General features: G+C 37.7%; 1 protein-coding gene across 1 annotated transcript in view; it reads left to right on the forward strand.

Moving 5' to 3' along the window:
* LOC149000613 (mediator of RNA polymerase II transcription subunit) overlaps positions 1-12,741 on the forward strand; it is a 71,737-nt gene extending 58,996 nt beyond the window's left edge. The window contains exons 17-21 of the mRNA XM_089139416.1: positions 7,003-7,243; positions 7,331-8,096; positions 10,583-10,764; positions 11,639-11,742; positions 11,856-12,741. Of these exons, the coding sequence (XP_088995542.1) occupies positions 7,003-7,243; positions 7,331-8,096; positions 10,583-10,764; positions 11,639-11,742; positions 11,856-12,057 (1,495 nt within the window). The 3' untranslated portion in view covers positions 12,058-12,741. The remainder of the gene's footprint in view (positions 1-7,002; positions 7,244-7,330; positions 8,097-10,582; positions 10,765-11,638; positions 11,743-11,855) is intronic.
* The last annotated feature ends 3,743 nt before the right edge of the window (positions 12,742-16,484 follow it).

The raw sequence follows: 16,484 nt of genomic DNA on the forward strand, positions 1-16,484 counted from the left end.
ATCTTTTTATTATTTGCTACCATTTTTTCATTTTTTTATTTTAATTATTATTTTCTAAAATTATGTATTTTTATTTTATGTATATATGATATATAGGCTTTAGCTTAATATATTTGAGACACCATCACTTGATCTAGTCGGTCATTTTATTTTGTTGACTTGTTGTATATGTAACCATTCTACCAAACAATTCATGTATGTTGTTGATTCTATGCATGTATGCAATACAGTTTGCACTTGTCGGAACCAGTCATTTGTTAGTATACTTGAATGATAAATTTTCAATAGTTTTGTTTTTTACAAACTACTAGTTCCATTGTGTTTATTATGCTTGAAATAGGTAGTATACAAGAATCCAAATCATTTTGAGTCCATATGAGGCCCGAAATTGAAGTTCCAATTTTCAGAAAAAGTGTCCAGTTTTGATCGAAATTTCGGCCTTTTGCAAGGTCGAAATTCCTGTTTCGGTCGAATTTTCTTCCTTCATTTAGTTATTAATTTGTTGTGGGTTCTATTTTTGTACTGGTTTTAGTTGATAAGCCATTAGCAACATAGGAGTTGTATTTTGTTTTTATTTGTTTCCATTTTGGTTATAGCAGCCAGAGCTTTTGAGAAGTTTCTATTTTTTGTTGAGTTGTAAGCTGCTTGGCCGCTAAGATCTCCTTTTCATGTGAAACTTTTTATTTTTATAGATAAAATAAATAAAAGAATTGCCCCCAACGGTTTCAGCATTCAACTTATTGTGCTTATTCATTGGAATAGCTGCCTTGTGGTGAATCAAGTGCAACCCAGGCGCTGAAACCTTGGAAGGTTGGTGAAGCTAGATCATGCCTCTCCTCTCACTGTTTTTTGCAGAGTTGAGGTTGAGCAAGATCTCAGATCTGAGGCGTCGGGGAAGCCATGAGGGGCATCGTTACTTATCTCTCCGAATCAGGTTCAAACTTGGACCCAGATTCATCTCCTCCCTCTGTTTCTCCTTATTTGTCCCTCTTCCCTTTCTTTGTCAGGGTTTGGCTTCAAATCATTGAGGGTTCTATTCCTCAATCACCTCTTTAGTGTTGGGGGTAAAGCCATGAGAGCCATTGTTGTCGATCTCTTCGAATCAGGTTCGAACTTATATCCGGATTCTTCTTTTGCTTTTGTTTCTCCTCCTCTCTCCCTCTCCCCTTTCTATCGTTCTTCATCTTAATCCTGTGATGCTTCCAACCTGAGCATCTGTGATGTCACATCAGCCCTGCTGCATGTCCTGCACGTTATTACAATGAAGGCTTCTTGCTGCGATCGAATGGAAACTACGTCGGTCTAGCTGGGTCCACTGGCCTTGTGGTCAATTTTGTCTTAATGTTGTTTGTTCTGGTTTTATTATAAAGTTATGTGCCTCTTGTGCTGGTTTTCTGGATTTTTTTTTTACCGAGACTGTCTGTGGCTTTGTATGATTTCCCTTCCCCTCTTCTCCTGTTTGGTTAATGAATTTATTAATTCATCCAAAAAATAAAAGTTTTAAGTTTTAATCTCATTATAAATAAAGTGGACCGTTGTCATCATTGAAATTCTTAAGTGTGCCCTGATACTCTAATTCTCAACCTGGTATTGGAGCCTAGAAACCAAGGCAGTTTATTTGATGCCATCAGTAGGGTGCCCTTTCATTGTCTATGGGGGTTTGGCCTCCCTGTTTTAGTGTGGTAGACAAACAACACACCATGTTTCTCTAATCCTGACTAGAACCAGTAAGCACTGCATCTTCCCACCTTCCTTTCTCTTTGGTGATCAGCTTTCATTGTTGTTGTTGCTGCTTCTGCCTTGGCTGCAACCAAGGTTCAAAATGTTGCTGACATTTTGGGTGTCAATTGCTGTTGACACCACCGACACCCCAAAATGTTGGCGACATTTCGCCGACATTTGGTATTGTGTCAGTGAAAAATCGACCCTCTATTTTTTTGGGGTATTCATTTTTGCTTGAATTTTGTTGTGTAGCCTAATTTGAAGCCAATAAACACACTGAGAGTGTTATTTTGGCCAAAAACATCACCTAAACTAATGTTCTTGATCGGCACATGCCCGACTGTATGCAGGCGAAACTGGAAGTCTGAAAAACTCAGATAAACCAATGTATGCAAAGAGAACACAAGTACACAACTGGTGAAGAGAAGTACTAAAGTATACAATTCATTATACAATTACAAGATACAACGGTACTACAAAAGTGCAGCAATGCAGGGCTGTAGGCAAGTACATAGAGTCATCTAATCATCTCAAATCTCAATACCAAGTACTCTGCCTAGGTAGATCCATCTCCTCCTGAATCTCCGACGTCATACCCATAGTGGCAAGCATCCTGTTCCCCGGCCATTTTACATACTGATCTCATCTCATTTGATACTGATAGTTCTCTAGATAGTCCTGAACTGCAATTCTATAGTGGTCATCGTCCGCCTCCAAGAGAACTCCCATGTGAGGGAAGTGAGAATAGGGCCAAGGAAGGTGTTGCAGGTGTGGTGATACTATTGGTGCCAGTGACTATGCAGATGGTGGGCCTATCTACCACGAGCCAAATATGGACTCCACATCTGACTTTGACCTCGAGAGACCACGCTCATAATAACTATCGTTGTGCGTGTGCCCATAATACAAACCACTAGAGGAGATACCCATACCCATAACATAATGTCCATAAGTAGGAGGGACACCATAAAGACCGATAGACCCATAAACAGATGTGGAGCCTACAGACTCATCCAAGCTCATGGATCCCATCGCTCCTGCTAAGCTATCCATCGAATCCAGAGCTAAAGGATTTACCTAAGAACTGTACGATTCATAAGGTTCGTGCGGAAAGGTAACATCATCATTACCACCTCTATGCTGATGCAACTTCCCATGGCCCTTCACCTTCTGGTTGTAGGTTGTATCACGACCACGATACTACTCACCACCATGATTCTGATCATGGGTGGCATGTGTGAAATAAGTCTCCCTAGTGTATCTCAGTGGGGACTGTTGCGTCTATGGTAGTGGAACATGCAAACGCTCCTCAAGTCCACCACCACCACAATCATCATCATCCCTCTGAGTTGGACTGGGCGAAAGTGCGTGATTTGAATTGTCGTGCTATGTTCCAAGTGCCACCATTTAATCCTCATCAACAGTTAATAGTTACCTCTAGTGCATGCGCATGTGCCTGCCCATTTGGAGAGGCCATAAACTCATTCACATCAACCCTTGCAGCTTAAGCTTGCTTTGGGTCAGGCCTTCCTCCAGGCTAGTCCAACATTGGCTCACCCCCGTATAGCATCCATTGAATGAGGGGATCTGCTTATCTGCACCACCTTGAATATATATTCTTGAAAAAAATTCAGACACCGTGAGTTTGTAGATCGGCTCACGTTATTCAGCATACTTTAATTTTATAACAATCCAACAATATTATGGCATGCATTTTGTCAAAAATTAATTGGAGAACAATGGTTACTTGTGAGATGAAAAAACTCTCATATCTGCTTGATCGATGCAAACAACTTGATAGCCGGCAATAATGAAGCAAGATCTACTCATAGACGTTAAAGATCGAAGCAAAGTAGGGTAAAAATACAAGAAACAGGAGAGAGAAGCTTAGGAAGCTCTGGAGAAGAGAGAGAAAATGGCAAAAATCAAGTGGAAAATATCCATTGAGTTTCCAATAAATATGGCTGATAAAATCGATATATTGCCGATATTTGGCAAATTGCATGTTGGACCCTTGTGTCATGTCGGGTCCCATTGACACGGCGATATACCACCAACATGGCGTACCTTGGCTGCAACTAATGAGGACATCAGTGAGCAGTTCCGAGTTTACCGACGACGTCGACGTAGAGATCATCCCACGATAGCATCTATGTGGATCGATGATGAGTTCGGAGGTTATCAGATTGCTAGGATCCTATGGTTCGATGAGAAACACTGCTCATAGGCAGTTTGTCATATTATTTTCCTTAGTCTTAGTGGGTTGGGTAGTAGTTTACTATTGAAATATTTTAATTTCATGTTTGATCTTTATGGGCTGGGCCTAGAGTCTATTTTGGCCCAATGTTGAATTATTTTGAGTTTGGGTTATATTTACAACTTAAGTTGGGGTTATTTTGGGAATTAAACATGTAGGGTTGTGAGGAATCAATTTTTTTATTTAAAGCTTGTATGGAATTCGTTTTTAGGCAATGAATGAAAGAATTAAAAAAAAAAAAAAAAGCTCACGTTGCTTTTTTTTTTTCTCTCTCTCTCTCTCTCTCCTGGCGAAACCAGCATTTCCCCCTCTCCAAGTAATCTCTCTCTCCTCCTTTCACCCTTGTTTCCCACTAGAAAAATCCCCTTGCTCTCCTCTGCAAAGATCCACTCTTTTTTTTTTCTCAAAAAAGACCTAGTTTCTTTCTTGGAAATCTTCTTCTCCTTCCCCAAACCCCACGGTTCTGTTTTTCTTGTAGATACAATCGTTTTTTTCTTCCCTCTTTCCCTTGTAGGGCAGTGTAGTTGTCTTTTGTTAGTCTCCCTTACCTTCTCTTTGATTCTTTTCTTTCTCTCCCTCTCTCTTATCACCTACTCCCTTTCCTAGGATACGCCTTTGCTTCAAAATATTTTTTTCTCCTTTCCTAGGATTCACCACTACTTCAAAAAAAAAATTTCTCTTATTTCTGTTCCTAGATGCTTCCTAACCCCTGTTTTGCAGCCAGGATCAGCAGGTAACATTATCTCTCCCAAAATATTTCTCATTTATTCTTTGGCAGTAGTTTTGTTTAAAACAAAAACTTCCCAAGACTCCCTTTACATTGTTAATTGTTGAATTCCTTGTTAGAAATCTGATATTGATTAGGACAGCTCTATTTTTCTTTAAGTTTCTTAATACCCTTGCATTCAATTTAGTGTTATGGTGCCAAGATCCCCATCCCCTTGTTTCCCTATTGATTCTTATTTAGTTGTGCTTATGAGACTTACATGCATGATTAATCAGATTTCAAGTGCTGCAAATTCCTTTCTTTACTATCTGTCAATAATGGGTGTTTAATTCTAAAAGTCTAGTAGCCCACTTTGTAGGTCCCCTAGTTTCTAGGGTTTCTCCTACATCAGCAACCTCTTTGTTTCTGCACAGCCACTGCTACCTCTGAACATGAACTTCAATTGTTGTAGGGCAAAACTGAGTTCTAGAGCACCAACTCATATCAACATTGAGAAATACCATAAGAGGGTTAAGAGAACCCTGTGTCGGTCAAAACACCGCCTTGGAGATGAGTTTCGAATGCTTGTTTCTTTAAAGGAGGTTCTCTTTGAGTATCACTAGGATTTCCATTCATGGAAGATTTTTATTCATACAATTTCTCATAATAATCCATTGTTTGTATCCCTTTTATAACCTAGGATTCCAGAGAGGGAGGGAGGAAGGGACAAAAAGATAGCTTGACAACACTTTCATACGTTGCCGACTTAACATGAAATGAAATTACATCTTTGCCCCCATGATAATATAAGATAGCTAAAAGAGGTAAAATATAATAGTGAAATGACACATTGCATCAAGTTACAATACAATCATGTGCTGATGATACCATTATGGACTCTTAACATATATAGGACAAACATCAAGAAAATATGCACCAGACAACCCAAATCTATACAAGAGTTAGAATGCGCAAACCCACCAAAAAAAAAAAACTGCCACACTAAGGTATAAGAGTTGTTGACAACCCAAAATTCTGAAGTTTTAGAAGCCCACCAAGGTAGAGCGTGCTTAATCTTTCAACAACCATATGATTTGGGAAGGTGCAATTGTTGAAGGCATGAGTTGGCTTATCCAATGGCACCAAATGACACCACCACAAATGAGAAGTAATAATCTCTTCCCTCTTCCTTGAAATTGCTACATTATAGGATGAACAGGTAGTCCAGAGACACCCAATCGATGCGTGTAGAAACATGCATTTCTCCATACTTAAGCCGCCCAAGGACAGCTTTAGAGGAGGCATTGCTAAAACAGAAAGAGCATTCATTGGGCAGTATGTGGCCTGTGGATATTGAATGATCACTAGTAAGGATACTGTGTACCTATAGGTGGTACACAAGAAAATTTGGACCTTGATGGGTAGCTATTAGCCCAAATTTGCCACAACGGGAACACATTTTGATATTGTTCTGTAGGAACAGAATCCAAATAGAACTTAATTGGGAAGCTGCCATTGTTTTCTAACTTGTATGTTCTTCTATTATGTTCTTGTGGATTGCAAGTAACTCCAAATGGGAAATGAATTGATCCGCTTCCAAATCATTAAGGTTTCTTTGGCTGTGGATGCCCAAGTTATGGTACTCCGCAAGATTGTATAGCCAACTAATCAACCATATTTATCGGATTTCATGACATATTATGGAGAAAACTTCCCTAAGTGCTTGATCACCAGACCTTATGTCATGCCAAAAGGTAGTTAAGGTTCCATTGCACACTTTTATCCTAATTTCTGCAATAGAAAAGTCTATGATTCATGATATCATCCATGGACCTGCACATACGAGGAGGTCGTCAACTGAATTTTCCTACTATTTAACTACAGTTACTTTCCTCCAAAGACATTCAATTTCTTCTGCCTCAGTCTGTAACCACTTTGAAAGTAGAGCTTTTATTGAAATTCATGTGGTCCGTGAGTGGAACTTGGTGTAGTGGTAAAGGTAGCTTCACTGTCACCACAAATTTGACTCTCTAGAAACAGCCTTTCTGTAGTGGGGTTAAGGTTGTGTGCATTATTACCCTCCTCAGATCCTGTTATGTATTCACGGGTCCCTTATTATCCTAGCGTTAACAAAGATTTGACATATTGATCAACAATTTTCGTTTGTATGTTATGTGAAGTGTTGTTATTTTCATAAATTAATAGAACTGGTTTATATATGGTCTTTGGTATCAACCACCACCTCATGCTTTGCATTGGTTAATAATTTTTAATGCTTAAATGTTTATTTGCCAACCTCCCTGGGTTGCCCTTGCAGGTATCCTCCCTTCTTTGATGATATCGCAGCTCGTTTACTTCCAGTCATCCCATTAATTATATATCGGCTAATTGAAAATGATGCCACAGATATAGCTGAGAAAGTTCTAGTTGTGTATACTCCATTTCTTGCTTACCACCCACTGAGGTTTACATTTGTTCGTGATATTCTGGCATATTTCTATGGTCATCTTCCTGGCAAGCTTATTTTAAGAATTTTGAAAGTGCTTGATCTTTCCAAGGTAAGGATGCTTTTCTCTTCTGCTAATTAGCATGCTTCTATCCTCCATTTTGTAGCTTCTATTATAATGACCCCAAATTTGCTTCAGATCCCACTTTCTGAGTCGTTTCCTCAGCACATTGCTTCATCAAATCCTGCTGCCTGCCCACCGCCAGATTATTTTGCAACTCTCTTACTAGGTCTGGTGAATCATGTCATTCCTCCTCTAAATAGCAAGTCAAAATGTATGGGGGAATTTCCAAATAACTCTGTTCGGGGACCACATAACAAGACTCCTGCGGTGTCTCAGTCTGGGCCATCAAATGCATCAGAAAGCCTGAAAGCTTTCTATCAAAACCAGGATCCTGGAACTTATACCCAGCTTGTTCTTGAAACAGCAGTAATTGAAATCCTCTCACTTCCAGTAGCTGCTTCTCAGATAGTATCATCACTTGTTCAAATAATAGTGCATGTTCAGTCAACACTAATTCAGTCCAATGGTCTGCTAGGAACTGCAAGTGGTTCTGGGCAAGGTTCTGTCCTTCCAACTTCTCCTTCAGGTGGAAGCACAGACTCCTTGAACACCAGTAGATCAACTCCATCAGCATCTGGAATAAATGCTGTTAACTTTGCCTCCAAAAGTGGTTATACATGTCAACAATTATCTTGCTTGATGATCCAAGCTTGTGGTCTTCTGTTGGCTCAGCTTCCTCCAGAATTTCATGTACAGCTTTATTTGGAAGCATCACGTGTAATTAAAGAGTGCTGGTGGCTTACTGATGGTAAAAGACCACTAAGGGAACTAGACTCTGCCATTGGCTATGCTTTAATGGATCCGACATGGGCTGCTCAAGATACCACCTCGACACCAATAGGTACCCTTTTGAAATCTTGCAGTTATTGATTGTATGCTTAACCATGTCAATTATCAGACAATAAATCAGGATTTTGTCGTTCGAATCTTCATTTTTCTCAATGACAGTATGGGTTTCAGCTGAAATATGACAAATCATAGTGCCTGATATGGATTGTTTCTGCAGACAGTGCCATCTGTTGGCTGACTCGTGGAGACCTTCCTCCCTCCCTATATGTGAAAATTTTGTGTATGTTTCACTGTGTATTTTTTTTTCTACATGGCAACATAGAAGGGAATCTATATGTCTGCAGCTGAGAGGAGGCTGTTTCTGCCATGGCCTCAACCTTGGTTTGCCTTATTGCTGTGACAATTTGATGCAGATAAGTCACCTAGAGGGCCTTTTTTTGCCGAGAAATTAAATGATAGGTTGGGTTATTGGGCCTCCGGTTACATTTGTTTGCTTTGTAATGGACCAGCTCAATGCCATCTAAAATGGGGTACAAAGTAGGTATACGGGACTAGGGTTGATAATCCTGTATTGGTGTTATTTGTTTATTTTGATTCCTAGATCAATAAGGAATGCTTACTTATTAGTTGTCTTTCTTTTCTGCCACATTTTTATGGCTTAATAGCAATCCTACTCATAGGATATGTTTAAACTTCCCTTGTTTTAGTATGAGTTTATTTTCAGTTTGTCTAAGAGATGTAAGACTTAAAGCTGTGGATACAATTTGATTTGAAGTTATTGAGTTGCTTTTTGGCCAGAACTGTGAGAGAAGTGGTATGCATATGTTGCCTTATCCTGAGAACCTCTTATTCTCGTCTTTTATCAAATGTGTTTGCTGGGCTGTGATTTCATTTGATTTTCTGTTGGGTTGCTCAGTCTCTCATCTATTATCATACACCATCATCAGGTAGGTCAATCCAGTATAAAATTTCTGATTAATCATTAAACAGCATGCTCTGTTTTTTCCCCTGTTTCAGCCAACATTGTTTTACCCTATAAAACCCTGATCCTTAAAAACCTTTCGTAGCTGCAACTTTAGGACGGTATAGCACACCCTAGACCCCTGCCAACCATAATTTCTTGCGCTTCTGATTTCTGGCCAGAGATCATTAAAAATCCCTCCTCTGTTTCAGTTCCAGATTTAGGGATTTGCAAGTTAGTTATAATTCTACCATTAGATTTCTTCATTGCTTTAGGGCTTTGAAGTAGACTGCTGATGTTGGTATATGATCCAATCTTCAGGCCAATCCGTTCGTTGGAGTGGATTTAATTTTAGTTTCACTTTTTGGTTAGATCTCCACCTGTGAGACTGATGTTTCCTAAGTTATTCCCAAACCGCTCATCAGATCATTCCCAAGTTCTGACGGGTTATTATCCTTTCTATATTAACTATTGTTTCGTACAGTTCGGATGTCATCCTGAGAGGTTTGAGTTCTCAATCAATATTGGATTCTGAGTGGAGGTGTTTTCGGGCCTGGTGTCCTGTTGGGGATGGTTTATAGTTGCTCCTCCTCTCCCCAACCCCCAAAAACAAAAATTAAAAAAGCCACTACTATATACCGTTGGGTAGATTTCTTGCTTAGAATCAGTAATGTCTATTGTTGATTGGTTAAAGATTTGAACAAGCTGGCCTGATAAGCTTATGGAAGTGCTTCTATTCATCACCTTTGGTGGGAGCGCAACCTTAGAAGATGGACCTCCAAATCCCGTTCTATTGATATGATTTGGAAAACCATCTATTTTGATATTTCTGCTAGAGTTTCTTCTCTTCCCCACCCCCTGGTTGATGACACCCCAAGGAACAGGCTTATTATTGTATCTTGGGGTCTCACTTCCTCTTTCTAGTCTCCCTTATAGAGGCTGTTTGTTGTTCTTTCTTTGTTAATTTAATTATTCATTCATCAAAAAAAGAAGAAGCTTATGGAAGTGTCTTACCAATTGTAGTCACATGGGGAGATATGTGACAATTCTCATCTCTGAGCATTGGATAGATTGGTCTTGGGGATGGATTAGTCACATGTCTTGTCCCAAATTCGATCAAATGCCCTTCACTATATAGGCATGCATCCCTTTATTTTTTTAACTCGCCCATTTATGCTAATGCCACCACCCTAGGCTTGTTTTATAATTTTATTAAGGCCAAAAGCTGTCTTTTGTAGTGTAAGAACAATGATTGTGCAGTCTCTAGCCAATTAGTTATAGAAATATCATGCAGAAAGAATTTCGGATGCAACTGAAGCCAATTATTTTCTCCCTCCTGTTTTTGAGGCTTCTGATATTGAATGTATTAGAAATCAGCAACATGGAAACAATTCTTAGGAGATTTCTATTGAACTGCATTCTCATTTTTCTGTTACTTTTAAGCAATTGTTTGCATTTAGGTTTCTCTCGCCTTTTATGAATTAAGGTATTAATTACTTCTATTTCTTTCACCTGTGGTCGTCCACTTCCCTTGCAATCTGAAGTTGTGTTTTTGCATTTGTTTTTCTTATCATCAGGTAATGTGGTTTCGCTGCTCCACTCTTTCTTCAGTAATCTTCCACAAGAGTGGCTGGATGGGACACATGCAATAATTAAGCATCTAAAACCACTGACTTCTGTTGCAATGTTGAGAATAGCATTCCGTATTATGGGTCCACTACTCCCAAGGATTGCCTTTAGTCGACCTCTTTTCATGAAGGTAAAATTTTTCTTTCTGCTCAACTGCTTGAAACAAAGCTCTCCTCTCTTTTGGTTAATATTTAAGAGGTCATACTGAACCTATGACCAAAAGGTTGTGCCAGAAAGAACTATTCAATATATCAGTTATTTTCTATATGATGAATTTTTCATTCCATATGGTGAATAATTTCCAATTTTCATTCTGGACAGAGTTGAACTAATACAAAAGGAAATTTTGAATGGAATATTGATGCCTTACCTAATACCATATATTTCCATTGTGTGAAAATATGACAATTTGCATTTTTGCTATTTTTCTGAGAGGTGAGGTAGCAATACTTCATGATACAGAATCACTACTAGGATTAGAATAGGGGGTAAATATTTGCTGAAGTGTGATGGAAAATGTTGGAAGCTCTGGATGTCATGCAAAATAGAGATGGTTTCTTGGCAAGTGTTACTCTCGGCACCCATGGAATGACTTCACCCGCATCATGTTGCAAAATTATTTCCCCCTATCATGTTGAACATGTACTTTCTGGTCATGCCCAACCTTGGAAATGATGTTAGTATCTTTATGAAACTATTTTATGTTGAAAGTTGAAACAATCAGAGCCTCAGGAAAAAGGCTGAGGTTTTCTCTCTTTTTCGCTCTCTTCCTGCTAGTGATTTCTCTGTTCATTCTTTACTCCATCTCTCATCCTCTTTTTTAAAGCGAGAATAGATCTAGTTTCTAAGGATGACACAAGCATGCTGGTGTTCCACATTCGTGAACATGGCTGGAAAATTATAGGGGCATGCACTTTGTCCTTTTGCATAGTTCATTGCCACATTTTATTAATGATCTGTAATTCCTTTTCCTGGTCAACTAAAATTTTCTTCTCATGTTGCAGACTTTAGCCTTATTGCTTAATTCAATAAGTGATGTATATGGGAAGAACTCACAACTATCTAGTCCTGCTGAGGCATCAGAAATAGCAGATCTCATTGACTTCCTGTAAGATATTATTCTTATCCATTACCGAATCTCTAGCATCCCCCCCCCCCCCCCTCCCTCAATTTTACCAATAAAAAAGGGATTTTTACATGTTGACATTATTGTCTTTTCAGTCATCATATTGTCCTGTACGAAGGACAGGGAGGACCTGTACAGAGTAGTAGCAAGCCTAAACCTGAGAGTTTAACTCTTTGTTCAAAATTAATGGAGTCCTTGCGGCCAGATGTTCAACATCTTCTTTCCCACTTGAAGACTGATCCGAACTCCTCCATTTATGCTGCAACCCATCCAAAGCTGGCCCAAAATCCCTCATAACGCCTTAAATGCTCTACATTTTTCTGGCTGGTTCTCTCTGGTCTTGCACTTGATGTTGTGGCAAATCTATGAGCGTCGTGGCTAACTTTTGCACAAGATGGAACTGCTGTTGATGGGATTGTTGTCAATGCATACACTGTTAGATCACGCAGCTTCAAGTTAGTTTCTCATCATTTTGCTTGCCAGTTGTATTTTTGTAACGTTCTTTTCATGAGAAAATACAGGTAGTCTTCCGTGTAGCTGTAGGAAAGATGTAAGCTACTGTCGCACAAGTTAGAATGTAAATTAATTGTCTTCGCTTCTATTAACAGTAAAAAAAAACGAAGTTTCCTTTTAATGGTCTCTCTCTATTTCTCAAAACCTTAAGTTCCTTTCATGGATAGCCAAGTTTATCTCTTAGGAAGCTTCATAGTTGCAGTGTTACACCAAACTTATCTTGTAGATTTTCGTATTTGACACAATTTTTGAATCTTCGAAAATTCAAATTTTCAACATCGTTGTGTTTCAATCTGGTATTGAAGTTTGCAACTGCACTTTAGTCGTAGACTTATGATTCAGGTGATGCCTTGGGTCATTAGTGAATCAATAGATGTACTTTTTTGGTAGAATCGATAGATATACTTCAACCTTTGTTAGATTGAAAAGGGGAAATTCTATTTTATATCTTAAGTAACTTCTGATTCTTAGAAACTACATAACCAAAATTTGCCCCTGTTGAACTCAGAAAAGAAACATTAGTTTATGATGATTCAGGAGTGGGGAGCTTTCTGAGAAGTTGGAATGTAATCGATATTCATATTGACCCAGCAACCAGGTGAGAACCCATTTGGGTTGTGTGTCCTCAATGCCATTCTTCCAAATCATGAGTAATTGGAAGGAGTTGTTGAAGCAATATCTCTGAGAAAGTGTTGCTTTCCTTTATTCTAATGGCACAAACTACAACAGATCACCTCGTACACCTTGGCACGAACAAGAAGAATGTAGAAGCTATCATTAACTGAAGAGGATAAGGGTTCTAAAATGGAAGTGAAATAGGAATGAACACCAACAACTTACAAAGAAAGCAATCATCAACTGTGAAAATGATTGATATAGAAAACAGGGGAATCACAAAGCAAATCCCACCTTTCTCTTTGGTGGGGTTCTAAATTTCTAATGTCATCGACACTTAAAAAAAGAAGCAATCTTCTAGTGATTAGGACATATTCATGCTCAAATGTACTCCAGTTGGTATTCCACTTTTTAGATTGAGAAGTGAAACTGAATCCACAAGACTCCTGAATCGTGTCGGCGTGGTTCATCTGCAACTTTTTGAACCCAAAACGCGTAGTACTGTGAGTTAGAACCTTAGATATTTAATATACAGAAAAAAGAACAATCCATAAATTCAACTTGAACAAGAAAATCTAGCCAGCATCATTTTCATTTTAATTTCTTGATAAAATCCAAATTAGCTCTTCACTTACAAAGTCAAAACTCAAATCCTTGGCAGTATATTTGAGTACAGAAACTTAAACCATTGTCAAATGTTAAATGCAGAGTGCAATATGGTGAATGGCTGTTAAATTGGGTTAACCTAGTATGAAATATGTTTAAGGGCTTAATGTAACTCGAAGTTGATGGAATGAACTTAGTACTTAGTTTGGAACTAATGAAACAAATTAAATCAAGCTTTATTAACTTATTTCATACTAGGTTGACCTAATTTAGTGGTCATACACCAAATTAGGGCCTCTTAAAGCATTCAGCTTCTTACGCCCAATTAGAAAAATGGAGTGGTGCTGATAGTGGGGGACCCAGAATCCACTAAAGAGACCAATGAAATGGAACTATGTGTGGCACAACCGGCCAATGATTATCCTCAAGCCTCTCTCTCCACCCCCACAAGTTCAAATAAAAAAATGGTCCAATCTTCCTATGCCACATTTTGCCTTATCCCCTTAAATAAGGGCAGATGTTGAAGAACCCTAGAAGAGATTTTAAATAATATAAAAAACCTTACCCTGAAAAGCCAACAAGCTCATGGTTTCTAATGTCTACATTAAACAAATCTCCAAAATGGGTTCATCATATTCATTTCTCCTTTCTCATCATCCATCCAGTCTTCCACTACCTACCTAACCATTCTCTCTCTCTCTCTCTGCATATTTGTCCAAAGTTCTGTATCCTTCCATGGAAGTTATCATTGTAAAGTGAGCCCAAAACTCAGAGAACCCCCTCGAAAGAAGTTTGTGGGTTTGTTTTGATGGTTTTATCCTGTTCATTAGATAATTTAGTAATATCTTGCTTCTTTAGTTCCCTTCTGAAATAATATTAGAGAAAGTTTCTGGTTTTTGGTGATGTCTGGTGAGACAAAAAAAATTCTTCATTCTTTAAACTAATCACAACCCCTGACGTGTATCAATCAAAATTGACTTATAAGTTGTGTTACTGTCACTCAGAGCTGTTGAGCACCACCGACTTCATAGTTGGGTAATAGAGTTATATAGAATCTCTCTTTCTCTCTCTCTCTAGGTTTTGCTTTCAGTTTTGTGGATTATGTTTCTCTTTATGCGCGTGTGTGGAATGGCTGTAATGGAAGAGCCAACTGTTTGTTCTAACTTCTAACAGAAATTACACAATTGAGCCTGAGACCCACCTGCTTCTGACTTCATTTTCTTGTGGTTTCAGTGCAGTTAGGAGAAACTTCAGTTTTCAAAGACTCCAAACTGGGATTTTTGAGTCTAGGAAGTGGACCAGTTTATCTATATATTCTCTCTTTGACTCCTATATAATGATGTGATGTCCTCTCACTCTCTGTTTCTTGTTCTTTTCGAATCTAAAAGAGGATTTCATTTGTTTTTTTGGTAGAGCAGTTGGTAACCCTTCCAGTTTGACACCTGTCAATTATGAGAATCATCTGTATTCCAGAAAACCCATGGGGTGGAGCTCCTTCTGTAGATGTAGTTAATGGAATATATGCTTTATACCATTGGAGGTCATAGTAGAGACGAGAGCATGTGAATGTAATGGTTGGGAGTTTTGAAATTGCAGTTGAGAATTAGAAAATGAGGTTCCAAATTGATGATAGTAACTTCCATATTTTTCTGATTTTCACTCTCAGAAGCTAAGAAGACACCTTAAAATTATAATTTTTTTCTAAGAAAAAATAAACTATGAATTAAATTTTTTAAAAAAATTATAATCTCATATGCTAAGTGTATCCATTTCTTTCAATCTCCTCCTTAAATACATAACCTGAGTGTCTTTTGGCAAGTGTGACTGAACTTTTGTATTCGTTTTGAAGATTAACTTGCACTAATATTTTAATAAACGGCCTAACTAATCTGTTTTTTGAGATCTATGATAGAAAGGTTTGGATCGAGAACCTGAAACCTATCACTAATCTTTTTCTTGATAGAGTTGCTAGAACATAACCAATCTGATGGGTCAACTTAGTTACCCAATTGACACTTATTTACCTTAATTTTCTTAATTTTCCAACAGAGCCATTGAGAGATTTGAGAATTCTACTATAAAGCTTTTGGAAATCTATTTCTATTATAACTAGGTGTTGAAAATTCCCAGAATTGGAGGATCACATGTTATTTCTTATCTTGATGTAGGTCCCTAGGTGTCTATGGATAAGGGTGGTAATTTTGCTGGTGGGACCAAATTTTAGATGGACCCATGTAAACAACTTATTTATGAAAAGAATTCCATCTGTTTTTAAAATCTCTAGAGAACTATTTCAGGAAGAGAGATTTCTTTGAAACTCATTCTAAATTCTGAAACTATTCCAGAATTGATTCTCAAAAATTAAAACAAAAGTACTCTGTCACCTTCTAATTTGAATTATACCTGATAATCTGTTTTTTCAAAAAAAATAAAAATAAAAACTTCTCCATTCATGGTAGAAATAAAATACTCATCAAAGTTTTTAAATCTTTATAAAATAAATAATTCTTTAAAGTTCAATTTTAAGGTAAATTGACTTTATATAGAGAGTTCAAAAAATATTAGCACAGTGAAGGGATAAAAAAAAATCAATGTGATAATTGAAGTAAAATCTAATGATCTCATCTCTTGTCACTTAAAAAAAACCATAATTCACTTTAGTCATAGTCTATAACGAATTTTCTTTTTCTTAACTTCAACATATATTTCATGTTGAAATAAATAAAACTTAAAAATAGTCAGTCTTGAACGTAAGTCGCAAACTTAGGTATTTGAATCGTCAACATATTATGATTATAACCGTTGAAGTTTTCAAGTTTGACAACCGAATAATCTTGATTGATGAGTTGACAACCATTTTGCCTGCGATCGTGAAATATAAGCATTGAAATACTGTTAACATTGATGATGCACATATTTTGGAAATTACGGTATTTAATTGTATATCAACACCGTCGATATTTTCAAGTATTTTTCTATGAACATAACAT

The sequence above is a fragment of the Hakea prostrata genome, chromosome 11 (genome assembly GCF_041222555.1).
Source record: "Hakea prostrata isolate BN-2017 chromosome 11, UWA_Hpros_2, whole genome shotgun sequence".
Lineage (NCBI taxonomy): Eukaryota > Viridiplantae > Streptophyta > Magnoliopsida > Proteales > Proteaceae > Hakea > Hakea prostrata.